Consider the following 23,948-nt stretch of genomic DNA (forward strand, 5'->3'; position numbering starts at 1 on the left):
TCAATTTTCCAGCTATTTCAATTATTATTTTGATTAGAAATAGAATAATCCTGGTGAACCCATGACCTTGGACTTATTTAATATCTGCTACATGATTTCTATTTTATAAAGCTTCTATATCTGCTATAACTGCCAAGTTCAATTTACAAAATAGAAAACAATAAGCCCTGATGATTATTTAATATTGTGGTAGAATTTGCCCACATCTATATAAATTCTTCATAGTTGATATACTTTTACTATTTGTAATATAGTCATGTTATATTAGTTGGCCGTTTTGATTTTTCCAGTAATTTTGTATCCAATATTTTCTTTTTGTAAAACTATTTTTGTTAACAAGCTTTAGCAAATTATTAAATGTATATTCTGGTTCTACTTTAAGCCTTCTTGTTCAAGTCATAAAGCATTAAAGGATATGCATGCAGAAGGGAAGAATGGGGAAAGAGAAATAAGCTGTAAAACAGTTGTATTTATATGTATTAAAAAACAAAGTCTGTGTTGACATTGCATTTAAAAGAAATTCTTTATTTACCCTTTAAAATGCTTTGTTACAGAAGGCTGTGAAAAACTTGGCAAAATCATGGCAAAGCCACATTAGCATCAGAGATGGTAAAACTTTTCACATTTCTTTCTAATGTATTTAAATTTTAAAATTCAATGGTATGAGTACACCAATGTTAAGAATGCTAGTACAACATTAATTGTGAAACAGTTGTATTTACTGTATATATAAATAAAATACTATACTACAGAAGGCTGTGTTATAAGAAAAAAAAACTTGGCAAAGTCATGGCAAAGTCACATTAAAGCCACATTAGCATCAGAGATGGTAAAACTTTTCACATTTCTTATATTCCTTTTAATGCTAGTACAAAATCAATTGTGAAACAGCTGTATTTATATGTAAAATGCTTTGTTACAGAAGGCTGTGTCATAAGAAAAAATACTTGACAAAGTCATGGCAAAGTCACATTAAAGCCACATTGTTAGCATCAAAGATGGTAAAAAACTTTTCACATTCCTTCTATTCTTTCTAATGTATTTAAAATTTTAAAATTTAATAGTATGAGTACACCAAAATGTTAAGAATGCTTACAAAATTAATTGTGAAACAGCTGTATTTATATGTAAATGCTTTGTTACAGAAGGCTGTGTCATAAGAAAAAATACTTGGCAAAGTCATAACAAAGTCACATTAAAAGCCACATTAGTGGTAAAACTTTTTCACATTCCCTTTTTTAAATACCGGCCAGCAGAATAGTCCATTTCATCCAAATTTCAAATTGCTGAATGTTGCACTAAATTGAATCTAATTTTGTCTAATTATTAATGATTTTTATGCATTTAGCTTATTTTTAATTTTATAATAACAATCAATTAATTATTATATTTGCTTTATTAAAAATTACATATTAAAAATTATCATATTAAATATCTAATATTTACAGTATCTGTCTATTTACACCTACCATTCACATCTATTATTATCAACCATCCATTGTCATCTATCATCATCCATCATCCCATCCATTGTCTACTACCCATTGTCCACCATCTATCATTCACCATCATCCACCATCATCCACTCATCCAAACAATTTTAAAATCATCTACAAAAAGAAGAAGAAACAGATAGTTAATGGTTTCTTCAATAAAAAATTAAAGTTTCAAAAGTTTTTTGAAACTTACCCTGCTCATTAAATGAAAGCCCAAAAGAAAATCTACAAAAAAAGTAGAAACAGTTGGTTAGCCTGATAAATACGCATTTTAATAATCTGATCATGGCTAAAAAATCCTCAGATTGTACACAAATCAATAATACTTAACCCCATAAAATTTCTATGATGGCAAAGTCTTACCCCTGCATATATATTTTGGATTCTATTAGGCATATTTATTAATAACTTAATAATTTTCTCTTCAATAATAAATTAATTTCTATATAGTACCGATTATTAAGTTTTTCCTAAACTTGTAAGTTCTTGAAGATATGACATAACTCCTGAATCAGAAAAACTGATTTCAAGCCTACAGTATCACTTACGAAACCAAACCTGATTCAGAATTAATTATCAAATCCGTGTTAGAGCATTTCACATACTTGAAATTCCGAAAAGCTTTGGAGGGATTGATGATTATAATTTTGCATTTTCTCAGCCTCGGAATTATGGATTACATGGTGAATGGTATAGAAATGGAACAGAATATCGTCTTACAGCAGTTCAAGCAATAAATTCAAGTTCACGATTGAGCAGAAGATATTTGTGCAATGTAAGATTTTCGCATACAATAACATTTTTTTATTTACTACGATACTACATACGATTAATAAAGTAGATAGGCACAATTAATTTGCCAAATTCAGATATATAATGGAGTGAGTTATGAAGTGAAGCGAGTGTGTATGCCAATATATTTTTTATTGTAACGAGATCATTGATCCAGTACTTAATAATAAATGCACAGACGTGAATCATCACTTTGTCACACGTATCACAGGAATAAGTTTCTCGAATTTTTACGTATATTATTATTAAAAAAGGGCCCTTGATGATTCTTTACATATGGGTAGCGCCAAAGTTTTTTTATAATAATTTTAAGCGATTCCATTGATCAGATTTTCATGATGTGATTATATTAATATAATTTTCCCAAAAACGTATTCCAAAGTCGACCATGCGAATTATATAAAAGGTGATGTGCAAATAAACAAAATCAAGCGAAAAATTCAAACCAATCAAATTTACCATCATCATCAATATCAACAATCAAACGAACTCGTATAATGTTGGTTTGATTCTCGGCTTGATTCTAGATTCATGTCATCATGATACTAATCATTTTTTTTGGATTTATAATGTCAATTTTAAGGATATATTATCTTTCTTGATTCTTTTCTGCATATTTGATATTCGCAGAGAAATCGGGATGATGTCTCATCAAAGAAAAAATCACATGACTGTAATTTCAGCTGGGAATTTGGCGCAGTATCGTTCTAGCGATAAAAAAATTGACTAAAGTCAAGAGCAAAACAAATTATTTGAATTTGAAGCGGTATGGAATGTTGTGAAAATGAATCGTAGCAATAAGAAGGAAATATTGCATTGTTATTTCATTTACCTCAGTTGCTAATCTCCTGAATTTATAATTTAGGGTCGGATTATTTCATCTCGGGTATGTGCTCTTGTGGAAGCCAACTTGGTTAAATGAAATATTTTGTATGGTGTATATGGGTGGGAACAAAATTAGTTATGATAGGAAAGTAGATAGACGTATCACGTATGGATTGATAGAGAAATAATTTTGTTAGTTATAGATACAATATTCTCCGAAATGTGAGAGCAAAGAAATAACTTTATGCTAGGACTCACATTAAATGGTCTGGGATAAGCGTACTCCCTCATCATATATTTTATTTATATACAGCAGTATCTAAAAAATCAATAAAGTTTTACACGTATAAATATAAATTATATATATTTTTCTCTATGGCCCGTTCCTTTCAGTTAGCAAATGCATTCTTGACATAAAAAAGGCCAAGCCGACAAGTAATTGAGCGCATAATGCGCACTCTTGATGAATCACAACCTTTCAGCTATGAGATAACTGCAGTTCTCAAAATGTTGAACAAGTGCATTATCTTCTATATGCAAGTTAAACAGGTGCCCATGGAATAACCGCAGTTTTGGCCAACCTTGCAGTGGTTTACGTTATAGGGTCAAGAATCCTTTTGCTAGAATTCGATAAGAATAAAATCAAAATCCTATCAATACAAGTAATCAATATAATTATGAATCTGCAAAATACTTAAGATATTAAAAGAATAACTTATAGTGCTATATAGTATGCGCTTATAGTATAATTCTTGACAACCAAGCATGAGCCATAACTCGGAAAGTTATGGGATAACCACAGTTTCTCTGAATACTCGGTAGTTATACTGTCTTCTGTGAGAGAATCTAGTTACAAACTGGTCTTCTGATGAAAAATAACCGCAGTTTTTGCCAAATTTATGTCAGAGCACATCTTACAGGATACGATCTATTTTACAAAATGGACTGGAAGTAATAAAGAAAAATTTAGTTATATACGAAAGAAACATTTATTCATATCAATATGACTGCTAGATATGTTAGTTCTATCTAATGACGATATTATAGTCGCGGAGTGACATTATTTCATACAGGTATCTATCAGTAACTTTACAACACACAATAGTAAATTATGTATTAGTTATTTGATAGGGGGTTAGAATATCACAATATTTTAACACCCTTATCAACTGAAATAACTGTTATCCTGCAGCCGCTGATGATTATCTGAAAAAAATATCAATAATAATTATGCAATTATAGTTTATTTATAGCTTCAATAACTGTGTTATTATGCAGTCATGTTCTATTTAAAAAGCATAGTAAACAATAGGTATTTTACCTATAAAAATTAATGTGTTATATTTAATCTAAAGGCGTAATGCGTCAAAATTAACAAAGATATTTATGCATTAATAATTTATCTAAAAAATATCAGTATGTTAAAAACGACATGATCCTATTTGGCTGCATAATAACATAATGACAATAAATATCAAGAAAGTATTTAAACTAATATTTCTATCAAGTTGTCCCTATAAAAAGTTGAAAATTGGAATTTCTAAATTTGTATAGAAAACAATTTAAATACAGAAAATGGGCTAAACTATGAAATATTCTGTATTTTTGAAAAAGAGAATAATTTTACATTTTTATTCATACAAATGAAAATTTGATAGACAAATAGAGTAAAAATTGACAGTACTTGCAATTATTATTATTTTTCAGACAATACATACTGTACAATGATATTATCAATGTTGGAAAAATAACAATTAACAATTACTAAATATTTTAATAAAAAAAAGTTATTCCATTGTGATTGACTTGCGTACTCGCATTCCTGATTTGTCGATCATTTGAACCCGGTTTCAAATGATCAACACATAAGGAATGAGACTATTTCTGAAAAAATTTAGAGTATTTTATTAAATTGGTTTATCCAGGTAATTCATGTTATTACAGTAGCAAAAGCTAATTTTAACAATTAAAAACTATAAATAATTATAAATGAGAAATTTCTATATACATATAATATATTTATAATCAAATCACTATTATAAAATGAGAAATTATTCTATGTATATACTATATAACATAATTATAACCAAATCATCAATCTTCGTCCTATAATTAAATTTTATGCTATTATAAATTATATATTATTGTATAATCAGGTGTCTTCTTTATTTTATCAAAGATACATTCTCTATGTTTGATTTGTTTTGTTTCATATTTATTTATATTTTTTCCATAGTCATTTTTGAAGTAAGATTGTATGTTGATCCTGCATTCTTATTAGTACTTGTAAATCTATAAAATATCCCAACATTGTCCAATACCAATATTACTTATAAGGAATGGCTCTCATCACCTTAAAATTGATCATCATAACTACAAATTTAATGCAAATGTAGCGAATTTTCTTTTTTCAAAAAGAAGAATAATAAAAGATATTGATATTTCAAGATAAATTTTAAAAATTAAATCAAAAATGGAAAGTGAGACTAACTTTTTTCTTGCAAAAAGAGAAAATGATAAATTAAAAATAGGAAACAATTTCCATTTTTATCTTAAATAATTTTTGAATTTTTGTGCCACCTTTTTTTTATTATGAAAAGAGAAGAAAAATAATCTGAGAATTTTTGCGTCCAAATTGGGATTTGTGTTATTAAAAATGTTGAATCTAATCCATAAAAAATACTAAAAATACGCCCAATTTTCATTAATGCATTTCAGGATATGATCATCAATTCTATAAGCTACACAAACAAACAGTTTTTAAATAGGCACTTAAGCGCTTTCTTTTTCTTTCTTTCACTTCTTCTTTTGTATAAGCTCATTTCATTAACCTTTACATTTTTTTTCCAATTTCAAGATAATAATTTTATATAAATGTCATATCAAGACAATGATGATCAGTGTAATAAATGTGGCGAAAAATATGAGAGTAAATATGGTGCAAAGTATAAATGGTGTAAATCATGTCAAATAAATAATTTAAAAAAGAATTTTATAAATTGGACCAGCGATAATGAAAGAATTGATAATTTAATTCAAGAGATGCAATTAGAAATTAATGAAATAGATGATGTGATATTTGAATGGATACCATTTGATCAATTTAATAATATTAAAGAAATAGGTGAAGAAGGTCTTGATAAAGTATATTCAGCAATATGGAAAGATGGACCATTAAATTATGATGGATATAAAAATGAATATACAAGAAATCAACTGAATAAAAAAGTTGCTTTAAAATTATATAACTTACAAAATATCATTGATGAATTTTTTATTGATCAGCCAGATCAGGTAATAATAAAATTTCTTCGTAAACCTAATTGTTGTATCTTTTACTAATAATATTATTTTTTTTTATATATTAGGGTAAAAAATATTCAATATCATATATTGGTGAAGTTCTTAGAATGTATGGAATATCTCAATATCCAAATACAATGGATTATATCATTGTTTTTCAAGAAATATATTGTAAAAAATGTGGTAAGAAGTATACAAATATAATTAAAGAATGGTGTGAATCATGTCAAATAATTTATTTTAAAGAAAATTTGGTCAGCAGTGGAAATGAAAAAATTGATAATTTAATTCAAGTAATGCAATCAGGCGTCAATTGTGAATCAGCACGGGTACTTGAATGGATACCATACGATCAATTAAGTGATATCCATAAAATAAGTGAAGATGATATTGATATATTATATTCTGCAACGTGGAAGAATGGCCCATTATGCTATTATGATGGTGAATGGACAAGAAAATCAAATAAAGGGACTATTCTAAAATATTTATATAATTCACCAAATATTATTAATCTTTTAAATAAGGTATTCATTCTTTAATTATAAGTTTATTTGAAAATAATATTCTTTATTGATCGTTTTTATTTTAATAGATTACTTCATTTGATTGCAATAATATATATGGAGTATCACAAAATCCATATACGGAAGAATATATTATGATTTTTCCAAATATATATTGCAAAAAGTGTAATAAACAATATAAAATTGGATTTAATACAAATTATGAGTGGTGTAAATTATGTCAAATAAATAACTTAAGACAGAATTTTACAAACTGGTCCAGCGGAAATGAAAAAATTGATAGTTTAATTCAAGAAATACAATTAGAAATTAATGAATCATATGATATTATATTTGAATGGATATCATACAATAAGTTTAATAATATTAAAGAAAAAATTTTTATTAAAGAATATTCAGCAATATGGAAGGATGGTCCATTAAATTATGATAAAATAAAGAATAAATATACAAGAAATAAGCAGGATATAAAGGTTACCCTCAAGTTATATAGCTTTCAAAATATTACTAATGAATTTTTAAATAAGGTATGAGATTATTTTTATCTAATTTAATTTTAATTCGTTAATAATTAATTTTTTTACTCTAATAGTTTAAAGAAGATTTAAATAAATATCATGGTAAAATTTTTGGTATTTCTCAAAATCCATATACCAAAGATTTCATTATAGTTCTTCAAGATGAATATAATGGAAAATGCAATAAGTGTGATGAAGAGTATATAAGTGGATATTTTAGTTGGTGTAGACTATGTCACATTAATTATTTGGAAAAGTTTTTTATAAATCGGACCAGTGGAAATAAAAAAATTGATGATTTTATTCAAAATAAACGATCAAAAATTAGCTTTATGAATGATACAACAGTTGAGTTTATACCATATAATCACTTCAATAATATTAAAGAAATAAATAAAAATAGTTATGTTTCACAATATTCAGCAATATGGAAGAATGGTCCATTATATAATTACAATAAGAAGTGGATAAGAAAATCATATAAAAAAGTATATTTAGTATTATATTATTTACAAAATACTGATGAATTTTTAAATAAGGTATAATAAATTTCTTTAAAGTTGCTTAAACATATATATTTTTTATGTAATGTATTTTTATTCAATTTTTATAGGTTAAAAAATATTTATCAAGTAATGATAATCCAATATATGGAATATCTCAAAGTCAGGATACAAAATATTACATTATTGTTTTTCAATATAAATTATATTGTGCAAGGTGTGGTGAAGAATATATGGAATATTATATTAAAATTAAATATGAATGGTGTAAAAAATGTGAATCAGATAATTTAAAATTAAATTTTACAAACTGGACCAGCAAAAATAATGAAATTGATTGTTTAATCCAAAAAATGCAATTATTAAAAATTAGCAGTTTTGATACAGGATTTGAATGGATACCTTACAATCAGTTTAGTAATATTAAAAAGATAAATGATGATGATTTTACTAAAATGTATTCAGCAATATGGAAGAATGATTTTTATTATTGTGAATATTTTTATGAAAAGGAACATATAAAAAAGCTAAAATCAAAAGTTGTTTTAAAATATTCACAAAATATTACTTATGAGGTAATTTTTATAATTTTGATTCAAAATAAAACTTTTACTATTCTTAAATATGATAATTTTTAAATTTTAATAGGTTGAACATTCAAGTCATGAAACATATGGAATATCTCAAGATCCTATTACGAAAGAATATATTATGGTTATTAAAAATAAATATTGTGAGAAATGTAATGAAGAATACACAGACACTTTCAATAAGTGGTGTAAATCATGTCAAATAAATGATTTAAAAAAAAATTTTACCAATTGGACTAGTGGAAATATAACAATTGATAATTCAATTCAAATGATGCAATTAAAAATCGACTCCTGCTATGATAAAATATTTGAATGGATACCATATAATCAGTTTAGTAATATTAAAGAAATAGGTCAAGGCGGTTTTGCTACAATATATTCAGCAACATGGAATGATGGACCTTTATCTTATTATCAATGTGAATATATAAGAAATAAGAAAAAAGTTGCTTTAAAACAATTATACAATTCAGAAAACATTTCTATTGAATTTTTAAATGAGGTATGAATTTTTTCTTTCATTTAATTTATAACTTCTAATAATTTATTAGTAACAATTATTATATTATAACAGGTTAAAGGATATGCTATTGGAAATTGGGAGAAAATTCTTTTAATACATGGAATATCTCAAAATCCTGATACAAAAAATTATGTTATGGTTCTTGATTATGCGGAAGGTGGAAATTTATATAATTGGGTAAACAAATATTATAATAAACTTGATTGGTCATATAATATTAAAGCATTGTTAAATATTATGAGAGGTCTTAAAAAAGTTCACCAAGAAAATATGGTTCATCGTGATTTTCATACAGGAAATATATTATCAATGAATACTAATTTAGATAATTACTATATTTCAATGTGTATATCGGATATGGGATTATGTGGAGATGTTAGTAATACTGACCAAAATAATATTTATGGAGTTATGCCTTATGTAGCTCCTGAAGTGTTGAGAGGAAATCCTTATACTCAAGCGGCGGATATATACAGCTTTGGTATGATTATGTATTATGTAGCAACTGGCAGGCAACCTTTTTGCAATCGTGCGCATGATGAAACTTTAGTGTTAGATATCTGTGAAGGAATTAGGCCTGAAATAAACGAACTAGAAGCACCAAAATGTTTTATTGATTTAATGAAGAAATGTTGGGATTCAAATCCAAACAACCGACCAGAAGCAACTAAAATAGAAAAATCAATTAAGTTATTTTATGATTCCTATAGCTCCGATTTTGAAAGTGAAATAGAAAAATTAATTTATTATTCCTATAGCTCCGATTTGGAAAGTGCAAATGAAGAGTTGCTACATTATGATATTAATGAGCAATTCAAGAAAGCAGGAGAATACAAAGAATCGAATTTCTTATTTTTAGAGGAAAAAAGACAATCGGCAACTCATCCACAAGCTGTTTATACATCTCGATTACTTAATCCCTTTACAAAAGATCTTCCAAAATATGATGAATGTTTAGATTGTGAAATTATTTCAGTTAAATTAAAATGAGTTGAAAATAAATTAGGTAAAGAAAATTTAATGTTCTTAATATGTATGATGACTTAAACTGACTCGGCATTTATCAGTATTATTCTATTTTATTCTTATAAATTTATATATTTGATTTGTTCAACACTGATTATAGAGTATCATGTATTCATGTAAACTTTCTTTTATAAATAAATCAGTTTGTAATTGAGCAAATAATTTTTTTTATAAATAAAATCAAATAAAATATAAAATTTCCAATTTATAATATCATTATGAAAAAATGTAATTCGTTAACGTGTGACGGAATTTATACTTTAAACATATTAATGCCTTCTGATGAAAAAAATTAAATAAATATATATATTAAAAATAAATATTGTATAATCACTGAAAAAGAAGATAATTATTTACTAATGTACGATAAATAGCTCAATGTTTTTTGCTCAAAGTAATATTCTTGTATGAAAATAAGAGATATTGAAAATATTATTTTGTCCATATAGCATATGTTATTAAATAATATAAAAGAATAGACAAATTTTATCAGTTAACTCATGATCGAAAATTAAAAACAAAAGCAAAATAATGATAATTGAAAAAGTTAAAAAAAAGATTTATTTAAATAACAAACTAAGAATTTGTAAAATATTTACTACTCTATCACTAGTGTTTTAATAATTCTAAAAAGAGAATACATGTATTTAATATTTGGATAAAATATAAAGGAATTATTTAAATTACAAACTAAGAATCTTTAAAATATCTTACTACTCTAGTCTTAGTTAGTGTTTAAATAAATCAAAAAAGAATAAAATAAAGAACAATTTTATTGAATATATGATATCAAATATCATTTAAAAAAACTATAAACTACAAATAATTAGTTAATTTTTATCTGTTTTAATATCTAAATAATTAAATAAATGAAATTAATTTCATGTAAATAATTTGCAAAATTAATTTATTTTATATCATACTATATTACACACCTAATGATCCAAATTAACCATATATTCACCTAAATCTTCACTTACTAGCATTTCACTTTCAAGATTTTCATTCAATTTTGTACTAGTAAAATTTGTATAAAAAGCCTGTGGATGTGATTGCATAATAGAAGTATTTGCTTATTCTTGTACTAAAGTTTTGTTTGCTTCTACAAATTCAATCATATCACCTTCTAATTGATTATCAATATTAGGTACCACAAAGTTATATATTCCTTCACTGTTTCTTTTATAATATTCATTAATACATCTAATCCATTCAGATACAATATTTTCAAGCATTCTTATGGTTGGTCTATTGGAGAGATTTGAATCCCAACATTTTTTCATTAAATCTATATAACATTTTGGAGTATTTTTTATAATTTCAGGACGTTGTCCTTTACTAATATCCAAGCAAAGGTGATGATCATGCGCTTCATGATAAAATGGAGGAGTACCTGATGTAAATTCCCACATTATCATTGAAAGACTATAAATATCACTTGCTGGGGTATAGGGTTTGTTTCTTAATATTTCAGGATCCATATAAGGTAAAACTCCATAAATTTACTTAACCTTATTACCAGAATCACTTATAGGTTTACATAGTCCTAAATCAATAATAAATAATTCATTGTGATTATCTGAAATTAAAACATTACCATCATGAAAATCACCATGAGTTAAATTTGATTCATTACTTTAAGTCCTAATATAATTGTTTTCAATAATTGTAACTTGTCTTGCCACTTAAATTTAATTATATCAGACAAACATTTTCTTAAGCTTCCTTTTTTTGCATAACTCATTACTATTATATAATTAAAATTATTTGGATCTTGAGTAATTCCAAAGAATTGAATAAATTTTGAAAATGATTTTTTTGACAATTATAATGATATTTCCACTATATATAAGATAAAAAATTATTAAATTTTTTGCAAAAGAAAATAAAATTTGCTATTAAAATAAATACTATACCTCATTCAGAAATTTACTATTCAAATTTGATGAATTATTAAGTGTTTTGAGAATAACCTCATACTCTGTTTGTCTATACCATTGTTGTTTGTCAAAGTCCCAACTATAAAGAGGTCCATCTAACCAGATAGCTTTATGGATTTCACCAAATCCTCCTTTATCATAATAATCAATACTTGACAATTTATTATAAGGTATCCATTCTAAAATTTCATAACTATTTTTAGCAGTTAGTTGTGCTTCTTGAATAAATTTATCGATAAATTCATTTTTACTAGTCCACTTTGAAAAATCTTGTTGAAATCGTCTAGTATTACATTGTTGACGCCACAGATAATCAGTATATGGTTGCTTGCATTCATTACATGATTTAACTTCACTTTTAGGATTTACTTTACCATTGTCTGCTGCTTTTTTATACCAATAAAAGGCTTTTTCTAAATTCTTTTCTGTTCCTTTTCCATTATAATAACTATTAGCTAAATCAAACATTGCTTCCTCATCACCATTTTCTGCTTTTTTTGATACAACTGTAAGGCTTTTTCTAAATTCTTTTCTGTTCCTTTTCCATTATAATAACTATTAGCTAAATCAAACATTGCTTCCTCATCACCATTTTCTGCTTTTTTTGATACAGTTAACTGTAAGGCTTTTTCTAAATTCTTTTCTGTTCCTTCTCCATTATTATAGCGCATAGCTAAACTATTCATTTCTTCAATATGATCTTTTTCTGCTGCTTTTTGATACCAATGAAAGGCTTTTTCTAAATCCTTTTCTGTCCTTCTCCATCTCTATATCTATTGGCAAAATTAAACATTGCTACTTTATCCCCATTTTCTGCTGATCTTTCTAAACATTCTTTACACCCCAATTCTTCAGTAAATGGTTTACAACAATTTTTGGTATTTATTGTATCAGTATCTTTATCTGAGATATTTAAATTACTAAGTTTAGTTTCCATTTGATTATTTTAGAAATTTATTTTATCGAAAAAAAATTTATTTTGTTTTTTATTCAATATGCCATGAATGAGTTGCTAAAAAGAAATATTTAACCAAAAGTAGAAGTTACAATAAAAATGAATTTTTTTCGGGTCATTTTTTCCGATGCACTGATCTACATCAACAAATAAGCACTAAAATCAGTCGACAAAAATGAATATCGACCATGTGACTCATCGTACCAATTTGATTCGCCGATCAGATAATCGAACGGTTTATAAAACCGTTATTCTTTCTCAAACCATTTAAAAAAAATAGTTTCGTCTGTCCAATTTTGAATATCTTTTTTTTTAATTTGAAGAGGGCTACAAAATAGCTTGAAGATCGTCAAAGTACAATTACTGGATTATGAGATAATGCTTTTTTAAATTCTTTTCAATTTTATATTAATTAGTAATAGTAAATTTCATATTTTAATAGGTTTAGATGGTCAAAGAATCATAATTTATGGAGGAATTCATACTTATCCCGGATATTTAGATACCACACTTTACGTATTAGATTTAAATAATTATGATTGATATATTCCAAAAATTTCTGGAAAAATCCCAAAGCCTAGAGCTTATCATAAAGCAAATTTAATTGGAAAATATATGGTTATATCATTTGGTAAATATAATAATTTATATTCTGCTCAAGTTACTTTAATTGATAATTATTAATTTAATAGGTCGGGGTTATGATAAAACAGTTGAAAGTGATATATTATTGCTTGATATTAGTAATAATTATGAATATATATGGACGACAACATTTGATCAAAAAATGCCATCCTCACCGCCATCACCATCATCATCATCATCATCACTACCTTCGTTATCACCTTCACCTTCACCTTCATCTCTATCATCACCATCTAATAATTCAGGAAAAATAGCTGGTGCAGTTGTGGGATCTTTATTAAGTGGTATATTATTATTAGTCGGAAGTTTCTTGATATATATGATAAAGGGAATAAAAATAAGCAAAAACAAAAAACTATTTATGAAAATGAAAATGATAATGATCATAGTCAAGAAGAAAAGGAACTTTCCACCATAAGAGATATTCGTAATTATGAACAAGAGATCAATAATATATAATGAGCAAGAAATTATTCAAATTAATCAAATACCTAGAAATGAAAATACGTCCAACCATGAACCAATAATAATTCCACCTCCAATTATTAATAAAAATAATTATCATAACAGATAAGCAAGAAATTATTCTATCATCCGAAAATGAAAATACAACAAACCATGAACCAATAATAATTTCAGTCAATGATTATCATGGGCAAGAAATTGTGCGAACGCCTCCAAAATGAAAATACAACTAGTAATCACAAACCAATAATTCCAGAATCGGCAGTAATTAATACTAATAATTATAATTATGGAATTTCAACACCTAATAATAATAATAGGATATCATCCCAATTTTTAAAAGATGAAATTATTCAAGTTATTAAACAAGAAATTGGCCAAAATTTGAAAAATGAAATACTTCGAGCTGTTGAAGAGGAGAGGAGAATTAATAAATAATAATACAAGATTAAATTAATCGATTTTAATTTATTATATTTAATAATATATTTCGCATCATCTCGAAGGCAAGTCACTACCTCGCTCTTTTTTAAATTATTTTACATAAAAGAATTTTTACATTGACTTGTACAAAAATTACAAAAATTTTATTATAACTTAAGCCAAATTTATGGTTTCTAATTTCAACATTATGTACAACGTCTCTAGTAAGTTATGATTATTTAGTTCTTCAAAAATAAAATTTCATTATAAATAAAATCTTACCGTAAATATGCCTGATTATTTGCATAGAAAATAAATAGATCTTTATAAACAACCGGTAAATTTTGTGACTGATTAATATTTCGATGGAATAGTAATAGATTTTGCTCTTAGTTTTTTTTTTTTTGATTTTCGATTTCACTATACTGGCAATAAGGGATGGCTGTATGGTAAACCCACATTATTACTTACAGAGACGACGCAGAAACAATCCCATTATAAAATTACCTGATATAGGAATGTTGTAATTACCGTCACCCCAAATGATCGACATAATTTCTGAATCGAACAAGAAAACAGAGAACGTAGAAAATTTTCATAATTTATCCTTTTATTTGAATTATCCAGATCATTTGAATTCATATTAATTAAGTCGTGTAAATTTTGAAAATTTCATAAAAAAATATCATGGTTTAATTTTGACATTTTTTTTTTCTCATTTTTTTTAGCAAAAGCGAGAGTGTAAAAAGGACGAGAAAGTAGCAAAGATTCAACAAATCGGAAAATTCTTCTTTTTAGCGAACCACGTAAAAAAGCGAGTCAACTAATTTTACTATTGCACTTTATGTAGGATCTCGTGACTAAACTGATCGGCTACACAAAACGTTGAACCGTGCAATATGAAACACATGATCTGCCACGCCTAATCTATTCCATATTAGGTTAGTAATATACTAAAATTAGGAAACGAGGATCGTTAAATACCAAATATTCACAGAAGAAATTTTCACCATAAAAATACATTTCTCTATAGACAAGTGTCATTTTTTCTTAAAATTTTGGTCTCTACGCACTCCTCGGAACATTCTCATATGAGTTTTGCTATAGGAAAAAAATTTTCAAATAAATTCCTTAAAAATTTGGAAAAAAACTATCGTCCTATTTCTAACGACGAGGATATATATCTCACCTACTCGTCTTCCAACAAAAACAAATTCAATATGACTTCTAGTCAACCTGCAGCGCCTTCTCAAACTGCTAACAACACTTCAACAGATACAACTATGGAAGAAGCAATGACTTCTTCTCCCACTCATGCTCTTTCGCACAACGAAATTGAACTTACATCACGTGACTCACATGAACAAGATGTTCACACACAAACACCAATCACTGACAAATTGACTAATATGGATGTAGATCCCATAGATGCTAACCCGGATAAAGGAAAATCACCGGAAACACAATCAGCCACACAAACAAACACCCCTAATCCGTTACATATTACGGTGCTAACAGATATATTTACACATACACCACAAGTTTCAAACAAAGTCCACAAAGGATTTATCCCTAGAGATAGTTTTCAGTCAAAACTTTCTAACAACGATATTATCAATCTAATCAAAACGTCATTCATTAAAGATAGTAATGCTTTCAGATTTGACGTCAACACAACGTCCACTTATAGATACTTTACCATCCATTTCAGAACACGTGACTCGCTCGACCAATACATAGCAAATAGTCCTGACAGCCTCAAAAACATAAAAATTTACGAACTCACCAATGAGGCTATTAATACGTTAATAGAACAAAAATTCTCCAACCTAGACCAGGCTGTTATAAAAATTATGGATATACCATATAATTATGATACCTCCATGCTTATTAAGCATCTCGCTGCAAAAACAGGCAGCAATATCATAGAACACAAAGAAATTAAAAAACCTCCAAGAAAAATTCCTAACCGCAATAACCGCGGTCGTCCTATTTTCATAAAACCAGCTTATAAGCAACTTATTGTCCAATTTGACAAACAAGCAGCATATGATTATTTCATGAAAGAAAACTATTGGAGCCTCGAAATAGAAAATTTCGTAGTAAGGATCTTACCTGGTAACACTGAAGACCCTGAATATAAAATACGCACCAGTAATTATTTTAAGATCACCGGACTTCCCCTTAACACCACAGCCAAGGACATAGAACCTCTTATCAAACACGTCTACGGACGAACTTGTACATTTACACAAACTACCAAATATTCAACCATGAAAAATGCTTATATTTACGTCTCACCTAACAATTATCCAGTGGACGCGTCCAATGGAGCCTCCTCACTTTTCGAAGGATACAACCTCCACGTTCTACCAGGACACCTTTCACTAAAAACATGTAATATTTGTGGTTCACCACTTCATGAGACAATTAACTGTGACGACAAAAACTTCGATACAGATCATAATAATCGGAAAATCTTCAAAAAACGATTTATTAAACGTAACGAAGAAAAAATTACAATCAACGATAACCACAGAACCCGGTTTAATCACGTCATCACTTTAAACGCAAACAAAAGATCTCCCTCAATGTCACACGACCCGAAAACCAACCATACACCACCGCATAACTACAATAACAAAAAATACCAACAAGCAGGTAGCTCATTATATCCAAGACAAACCAAACAACCAACCAATAACCATAACAATTACGACAAAAGTAACAAGGATTTCAAACATGATAATTCCTATATTGCCCCCCACCTAGACAATCCCCAAAGGTCAGACACCAATCGTTATGAACAACGAATTACACAATTGGAACGCCAAGTTGAATCCCTCTTAAATAGTGTTAAAACACTCCAAGAAGGAAAATCTAAAGTCGATAATACTATCGCCGATATCCATCACAATCATAATTTAATGAGTTCTTCACTCAATGACATCACAATCAGACTTGACAAATACGACACAATTCTACAACAGCTCTCGACTAATATTAGTCTACTTAGTCAAGAAAAGATTACACAACATAGAGAACGTAATGCCAAACCACCAAAACGACCGGCACCATACGAGCAAACTTCGTATAAGGCAACTAAAAATAGATATAACCTAAGAGGCAATAAACAGGGAAACATATCAGCGGAAGACAGCGAACAACATCATTTGGCAACTGATGACGATACCGATGCCCCTGACGACGCCGCGATGTCAGACGGTGCCGTCTTCGAAGGAATCATTGACGAAGTGTCAAATGCTTCATCATCTGAGCCTAAATTTTCAGTTAAATCCTACAATCCCCTCAACCTCCTCCCGCAGTTTAATGCGACACGTTAATATACGTGTTTACCATTAAATCAAATATATCCCCCTTTTATTTTGGACATACTTTTTGGATTTTCCCATTTTGATTTTAACGGTTTATTATTCTTTTTTATACACATTGTTTCTTTTTATATACTTTTTTTTATGGAATACACCAATTTACAACCCCCGGCTGACCTCGAAAATCAGCCTTCAGAACCAGTTCTACAATATTCTTATAACAAATATAATAAAAACACAAAAACACAAAAAAATCATAAAAATCCCCAAAACCACAAAAATAATAATCAATACCTCCATACCCCAGATAATAATGATATACCAACAATGAGTTCACGAAATTATATTCGCGAACCTCGTAATGATGAAGACGAAAATATGTTAAACCACATTGAACACAATTTATTTGATGACCAGGATACAAGAGGGTCAACGTCGTCTACCTCTCAAACACACGACGCCCCCATATCAACATCTTCTCAATTGCGAACACAATTTATTGATTACTATAAATTTGGTACAATCAATATCCAAGGAGGATTCAATAATAAATTGAATGATATTCTCCACTTTTTTACACTTCATAACTATGATATTTTAATTTTAACCGAAACAGGTCTTCACCAACATATTAATATAGATAGAGAACATAATAAAACAACATACTCCACGTTTCCACTCCCAACACTGAATGATGATAATACCATTCATAATATTCATCTTTATACAGATGACAAAGGCAACACCAAAGGCAGTGGCGTCTCTATGATAATCACAGATCAATTACAAAAACACATTATCAGAACCAACACTTTTTATGGCCGTATTTTAACGGTCGATCTATGTTTTAAAGGCAACCATTATATCAAATTTATATGTTGTTATTTACCTGCTAATGCTGTTGATGACAAAGATTTAATTATCAAATGTTACAAAGAAATTGAAAACATTTTGATCAAGGCTAAACACGATCATTTTGAATGTATAGTTTTAGGCGACTTTAATATTAGTTTCGACAAATTTAAAAAAGCCAATCACTATCCTATTTGGAGACGTGAAATCAAAACAATTTTAAAAAATTTTGACCTTAAAGATTTACTTAAATCCTTTCACGATCACCCGAGCCCGACTCATACTACCAAGAGAAATGAAGGTCCAGATATACAGTCTCGTATAGATTATATTTTTACCTCACCTCATATCTTTCACCATAGCTTTTATGCTTATACTCACCAAATTTCAGCAGATTTTTTTACTACAGACCATCAGGCTCTTAGTTGTTATTTGACGCAGGATTATTTTAAAAAAAAATTCAATAGCTCTAGGAAAAGCCTAGAAAAATCACCTACGTACAAACCTAACACAGACCCGAAAATTCATTTTAAATACCATTTAATGACCACCGAATCTTGGTCTAATTATAAAGTTACCAATGGTATTATTTATCGACAACACATTAACAAATTAATTTTACCAAATACAACACCAGAACAACAAATAGAATTATATTGGTCAAATATCAAAGATATTATTATACAAACAAAAGAGAAATGTATCCCTTATTCCTCATATAAAAAATATACGAAACAGGAGCGACCGTTATCATTACGACAAAATAATAACAAGATACTTTTACTTCGTATGATTTTACGAAAATTTTCTAATATCAAACTTAATAGAGTACAAGGTGATATGGATAAATGGAAAGATTATTGGAACACCTGGAATAATTCGCGTAAACAAATTTTTGTTATCGACGTCCATTTTAACGCCAAACGTACTATTTGGCTACCGTATACTTTGACGCCGGATAATATATCCAATGTCAAAAAAGATTTACAAAGTCTTCTACGTATATCTATTGTTTTGCATAAACAAGAAGAAGATTCATGGACTCTAAAAAATATTAACAAATACGTTAATGACAGGAATAATAATTTAATTCATAACCAAAAAAGAATGATTAATAGTATCCTTAATCGAAAACCTCAAAAGATAACATTAGATCGTTTACATTATTACGATCATGAAACCAATCAATTTCAATTTACTAACAATCCTCATATTATAGCAGAACAATCAAATTTACATTTTCAACGGTTAGGAAAAGACCTTAATGATATTAATAACGTCAAAGAATATATGACAATTCAAGACCTCCCGTTATATTGGAGATCAACTTACGAACCCATCAACAATCGTGATTACAAACATATGACTTCGTTAGAGGACGAATTCTCAATCGAAGAATTATCCCAAGTCATCTCATCACTCCCAAACAACAAAGCCGCAGGCATTTCCGGCATCACATACGAAGACATTAAACATACACACCAAGACTTTAGAGAATATATTAACAAATTTTTCAATTATATATTGCAGGTCCAAATTTACCCACGGGACTGGTTACATGCTTTCCTTTTCCCCATACCCAAACCTAAGGCTTGGGACTGCAAAATTGAAAATACTAGACCTATAGTCTTATTGGAAACATTTAGAAAATTATTCGTTAAAATTTTGACACAAAGAATTAATATCAAACTTACAACGTACAACCTGATTAATGAAAATAATCGGGCCGGCCTAACGGGACAATCAACGTTACAACCGCTACAAGTTATTCAACATATAATTGAATCTGCTTACAAAGATAAGAAACCATTATGGATTGGTTTACAAGACCTCAGCAAGGCTTACGATAGAGTTAATAAATCTCTACTACGACTAGCATTACAACGCCTCCATTTTCCCGATACGATTACCACTCTTTTAATTTCTTTATTTAGTAATCGGAAAAATAATGTTATTTTACCCTTTGGCTTATCCGCCGATTTTGATGTACTTCAGGGCATTGACCAAGGAGAAGTCATCAGTCCGCTATTATGGATTATTTATTATGATCCCATGTTTACACATCTTTCACAATTAACCAATAACCTTCATATTACCAGCGTCAACAAAATTACTAATATTTACCAACCTGATTCCGACCTTCAGATTAATTACTCAGCATCTGTGGTGGGTTATCTTGATGATACCAGCTGGTTTGCATCTTCCAAATCGCAGTTGGAATCCAATCTCCAAATTGCGAATTCTTTCTATGACATGGCAAATATTACCATTAACCATGACAAATACACCATCCTTACCAACATTCCTAAATTTTGTAACAAGGAATTACAATTTCAAGTCACCCCTGACAAATCAATAATGATTAAAACAGCGTCACGGGCCTCATCTAATCGAATTCTTGGAATTTATATTAATGCATTTAATTCACATACACCGACGCTAAAAAAGATCAAAAAAATAATTAGTCATTTCGCGTATACAATGCGCTTCAAAAAGATAACTCATGACCACCTTATTTATATCATTAACAAAGTATTATTACCCAAATTAGAGTATATTAATCAATTTACTATTTTTACAAGGTCACAATGTGACCTTTTATTAGCCCCTGTTAAAAAACTTTTTAAACAACATTTAAAATTACCAATTTCTACACATAATAATATTATTCATAACAAATTATTTCCTTCTATTAATAGTTTTTTTTATAACCAATTTTATTCACATATATCAATTGTTAATGTTATTTTTAACACCCCTATGTTCTCCACTATTGGTTTACAAAAAATTTTGAATACACAATATGAATTTTGGATTCCCAATTTCCCGACGTCTAAGGACTTAGTCAACCCTATTTCGTCAAATTATCAATCCCTTTTGACTCGACAATTACGTTTATTCAACACGTTTCATATAACTTTTTTACCACACTGTAATACGAGTATCACTGGTGGTGGTAATTCTATAGTTTCATATTTTAATTCATTTAATTCTCTTGATTCTTTATCCACTAAAGACCTTCAAAGTTTACGGAAAAAACGTATAATGTTTATGGATCAATTAACATCCCTTGATGGCTATTTTCTAAGTACTTGGAAAGACGTTAAAAAACAAAACCCTAAGGCCAATTTCAAAGGTCCTACGCCCAAGTGGTTTCAAAATCTTGAAAAATTTAACATTTTGGTGAACGATAGTTCACGTCGCCTCTTACGAGATTTAATGGTTTCACCCCCGGCCAGATTTGATTCTATGTCTCCTTCTATACGAAAAGCATGTAAATATCGTCCCAAAAATGAATGGACTATTTCCTGGGACGCAGTACACCAGTGTGAACTGTATGGCAAGACGATTGAACAACAAAATGACTTATACGGTACCAGCCTCACTTATCGAACACATTACCTTCCTGAGGTTAACGCTGATACTAGAGTCAACTTGACACCCAAAAAAGTAACCCCTATTCTACGACCTTGTACAGGTCACTGTGGTCATAGTGTACCTTTTAGTGGCGATTTACGCCCAAAATGTGTTATTGTTTCTTTAACATCACATTTAATTCTTTTTAATGTTCACGCAAAATCTTTTATACCTAATAGACCTTTTATAAAATTAGATAAATCTTTTATTTTCCCAACTACATCTTTACACACCCTTCGTACTCAAGCTTTTACATATAACAAACATAGATTAATTGTACCTAACGTTTTACCCCCAACGATTCCTATTCTATCCTCTTTGGACTCATACTTAGAGGAGAATTTCTTGTTATTTACTAATAATTCAATCAATTTAAATTTAAATATCTCTTCCTCCCTCTTTATTAAAAATATTTTTGTAGGAAATAGAGATTTAATTATTCAACTTTTAGAAATAGCTAAACAATTTTTATTTCAAAAAAAATTTATTTTTTACACTGATGGTTCTTTTTCCCCTATAGATGTTAATTCTTCTACTCAAACTCAAATGGGTTTTGCTTGGATCGAGATTACTGATGCAACTCCTGATTCTGGACCTCCTCCACCATCTTACAAAGGCGCTTTATCTTTTAATCCGTCTTCTACTAAAGCGGAAGTGTACGCACTTTTAACAGCTATTATTGCTGTTCCAGATGAGAGTGAATTGGATATTTTCACAGACTCGTTGAACGTCATTCATACCTTCCATGCTGTTACAAACAAATTAACTTCCATTAGAAGAAAACTGAAATGCAATAACCATTTAGCGTGGCGTTTGATTGACACGTTAATTATGAAAAAATCCTTGATCGTCCACCTACACAAAGTCAAAGCTCACTCCAATGATTTTTGGAATGATATGGCCGATAGCTTAGCTAATTGTGCACGTCAACTTGCACCTTACGAGATTAATCCTGCAACTTTACCGGGTTCTTTAATGACCCCTATTTGGGCCTCTATTGCACCAATTGACCGCGACATTAGAAAATTCTGTCATAATCTTACAGATACTTACACTTTTAGTCAATTTTTGGGTAATTCTTCACTTTCACCCATTTTCGATAGATTTCCCTTGTCCTCAATACATTGGCCTCTAACTAGAGCGTGGTTACAATTTAATCCCACGTCCGATGTATGTAGTTCTACCAAATCATCACACAACGCTTTTAAAATTAAAGCACTTAATCATATTCTTCCTTGTGGTGACGTCCTTACCAAACATTATCCTGATTTTTATCCTGACAATCATATACCTTGTCCGGTTTGTAACAACCATCAAGATACTAATGAACATTTGGGAATTTGTTCGAAACTTTTACCTATAATCAATACTACCCTATTAGAACATAAAGTCATATTACAACATCTTCTTGAGAAGCATACTTCCTCTAATCCTATCTTTATTAAACAATCCATCGATCGATTTGATCTCCTATTACCGATCTCGGAGTCAAATTCTTTCACTCATCCAATATATTTAATTATACACCAACTTGTTTCACAAGACTTTTATAATTTAGTACGATCTTTCACCTTTAATGACAAACTTACTCGTTTAATTATATGGGAATTCTTAACCTCATTTCACGAACGAATCTACCAACAAATATGGCCTAAACATTGTTCTCTGTTGAAATTGTGGGAACTGCGTAATGGAATTACGCCCAAACGCAAACGCGATTTTCGTAAGAAAAAACCTTTGAAGTCACGTGATCATAAAACATCACAACCTATTACTCGCTCTAGAGTTGCCTCTACTTCTCATAACAGATCAC

At 28.8% G+C, this 23,948-nt stretch overlaps 4 protein-coding genes across 4 annotated transcripts; 3 read left to right on the plus strand and 1 right to left on the minus strand.

The window, feature by feature from the left end:
* Nucleotides 1–12,501: 12,501 nt before the first annotated feature.
* On the minus strand, nt 12,502–12,732 carry OCT59_028634 (uncharacterized protein; the record flags this gene model as incomplete). Its single annotated transcript, XM_025322740.1, has 1 exon — nt 12,502–12,732. One exon carries the CDS (start codon nt 12,730–12,732, stop codon nt 12,502–12,504), a length of 231 nt encoding a protein of 76 aa, XP_025165571.1.
* Nucleotides 12,733–13,616: 884 nt separating this feature from the next.
* On the plus strand, nt 13,617–14,105 carry OCT59_028635 (uncharacterized protein; the record flags this gene model as incomplete). The annotated part of the gene is made up of 3 exons (XM_025332903.2): nt 13,617–13,632; nt 13,694–13,903; nt 13,975–14,105. 3 exons carry the CDS (start codon nt 13,617–13,619, stop codon nt 14,103–14,105), a joined length of 357 nt encoding a protein of 118 aa, XP_025165572.2.
* A 192-nt stretch (nt 14,106–14,297) lies between these two features.
* On the plus strand, nt 14,298–14,549 carry OCT59_028636 (uncharacterized protein; the record flags this gene model as incomplete). The annotated part of the gene is made up of 1 exon (XM_066147436.1): nt 14,298–14,549. The coding sequence occupies one exon, from the start codon at nt 14,298–14,300 to the stop codon at nt 14,547–14,549; it is 252 nt and encodes an 83-aa protein (XP_065994147.1).
* Nucleotides 14,550–15,754: 1,205 nt separating this feature from the next.
* On the plus strand, nt 15,755–17,878 carry OCT59_028637 (uncharacterized protein; the record flags this gene model as incomplete). The annotated part of the gene is made up of 1 exon (XM_066147437.1): nt 15,755–17,878. One exon carries the CDS (start codon nt 15,755–15,757, stop codon nt 17,876–17,878), a length of 2,124 nt encoding a protein of 707 aa, XP_065994148.1.
* Between the last annotated feature and the right edge of the window lie 6,070 nt (nt 17,879–23,948).

This window comes from Rhizophagus irregularis, chromosome 8 (genome assembly GCF_026210795.1).
Source record: "Rhizophagus irregularis chromosome 8, complete sequence".
NCBI lineage: Eukaryota > Fungi > Glomeromycota > Glomeromycetes > Glomerales > Glomeraceae > Rhizophagus > Rhizophagus irregularis.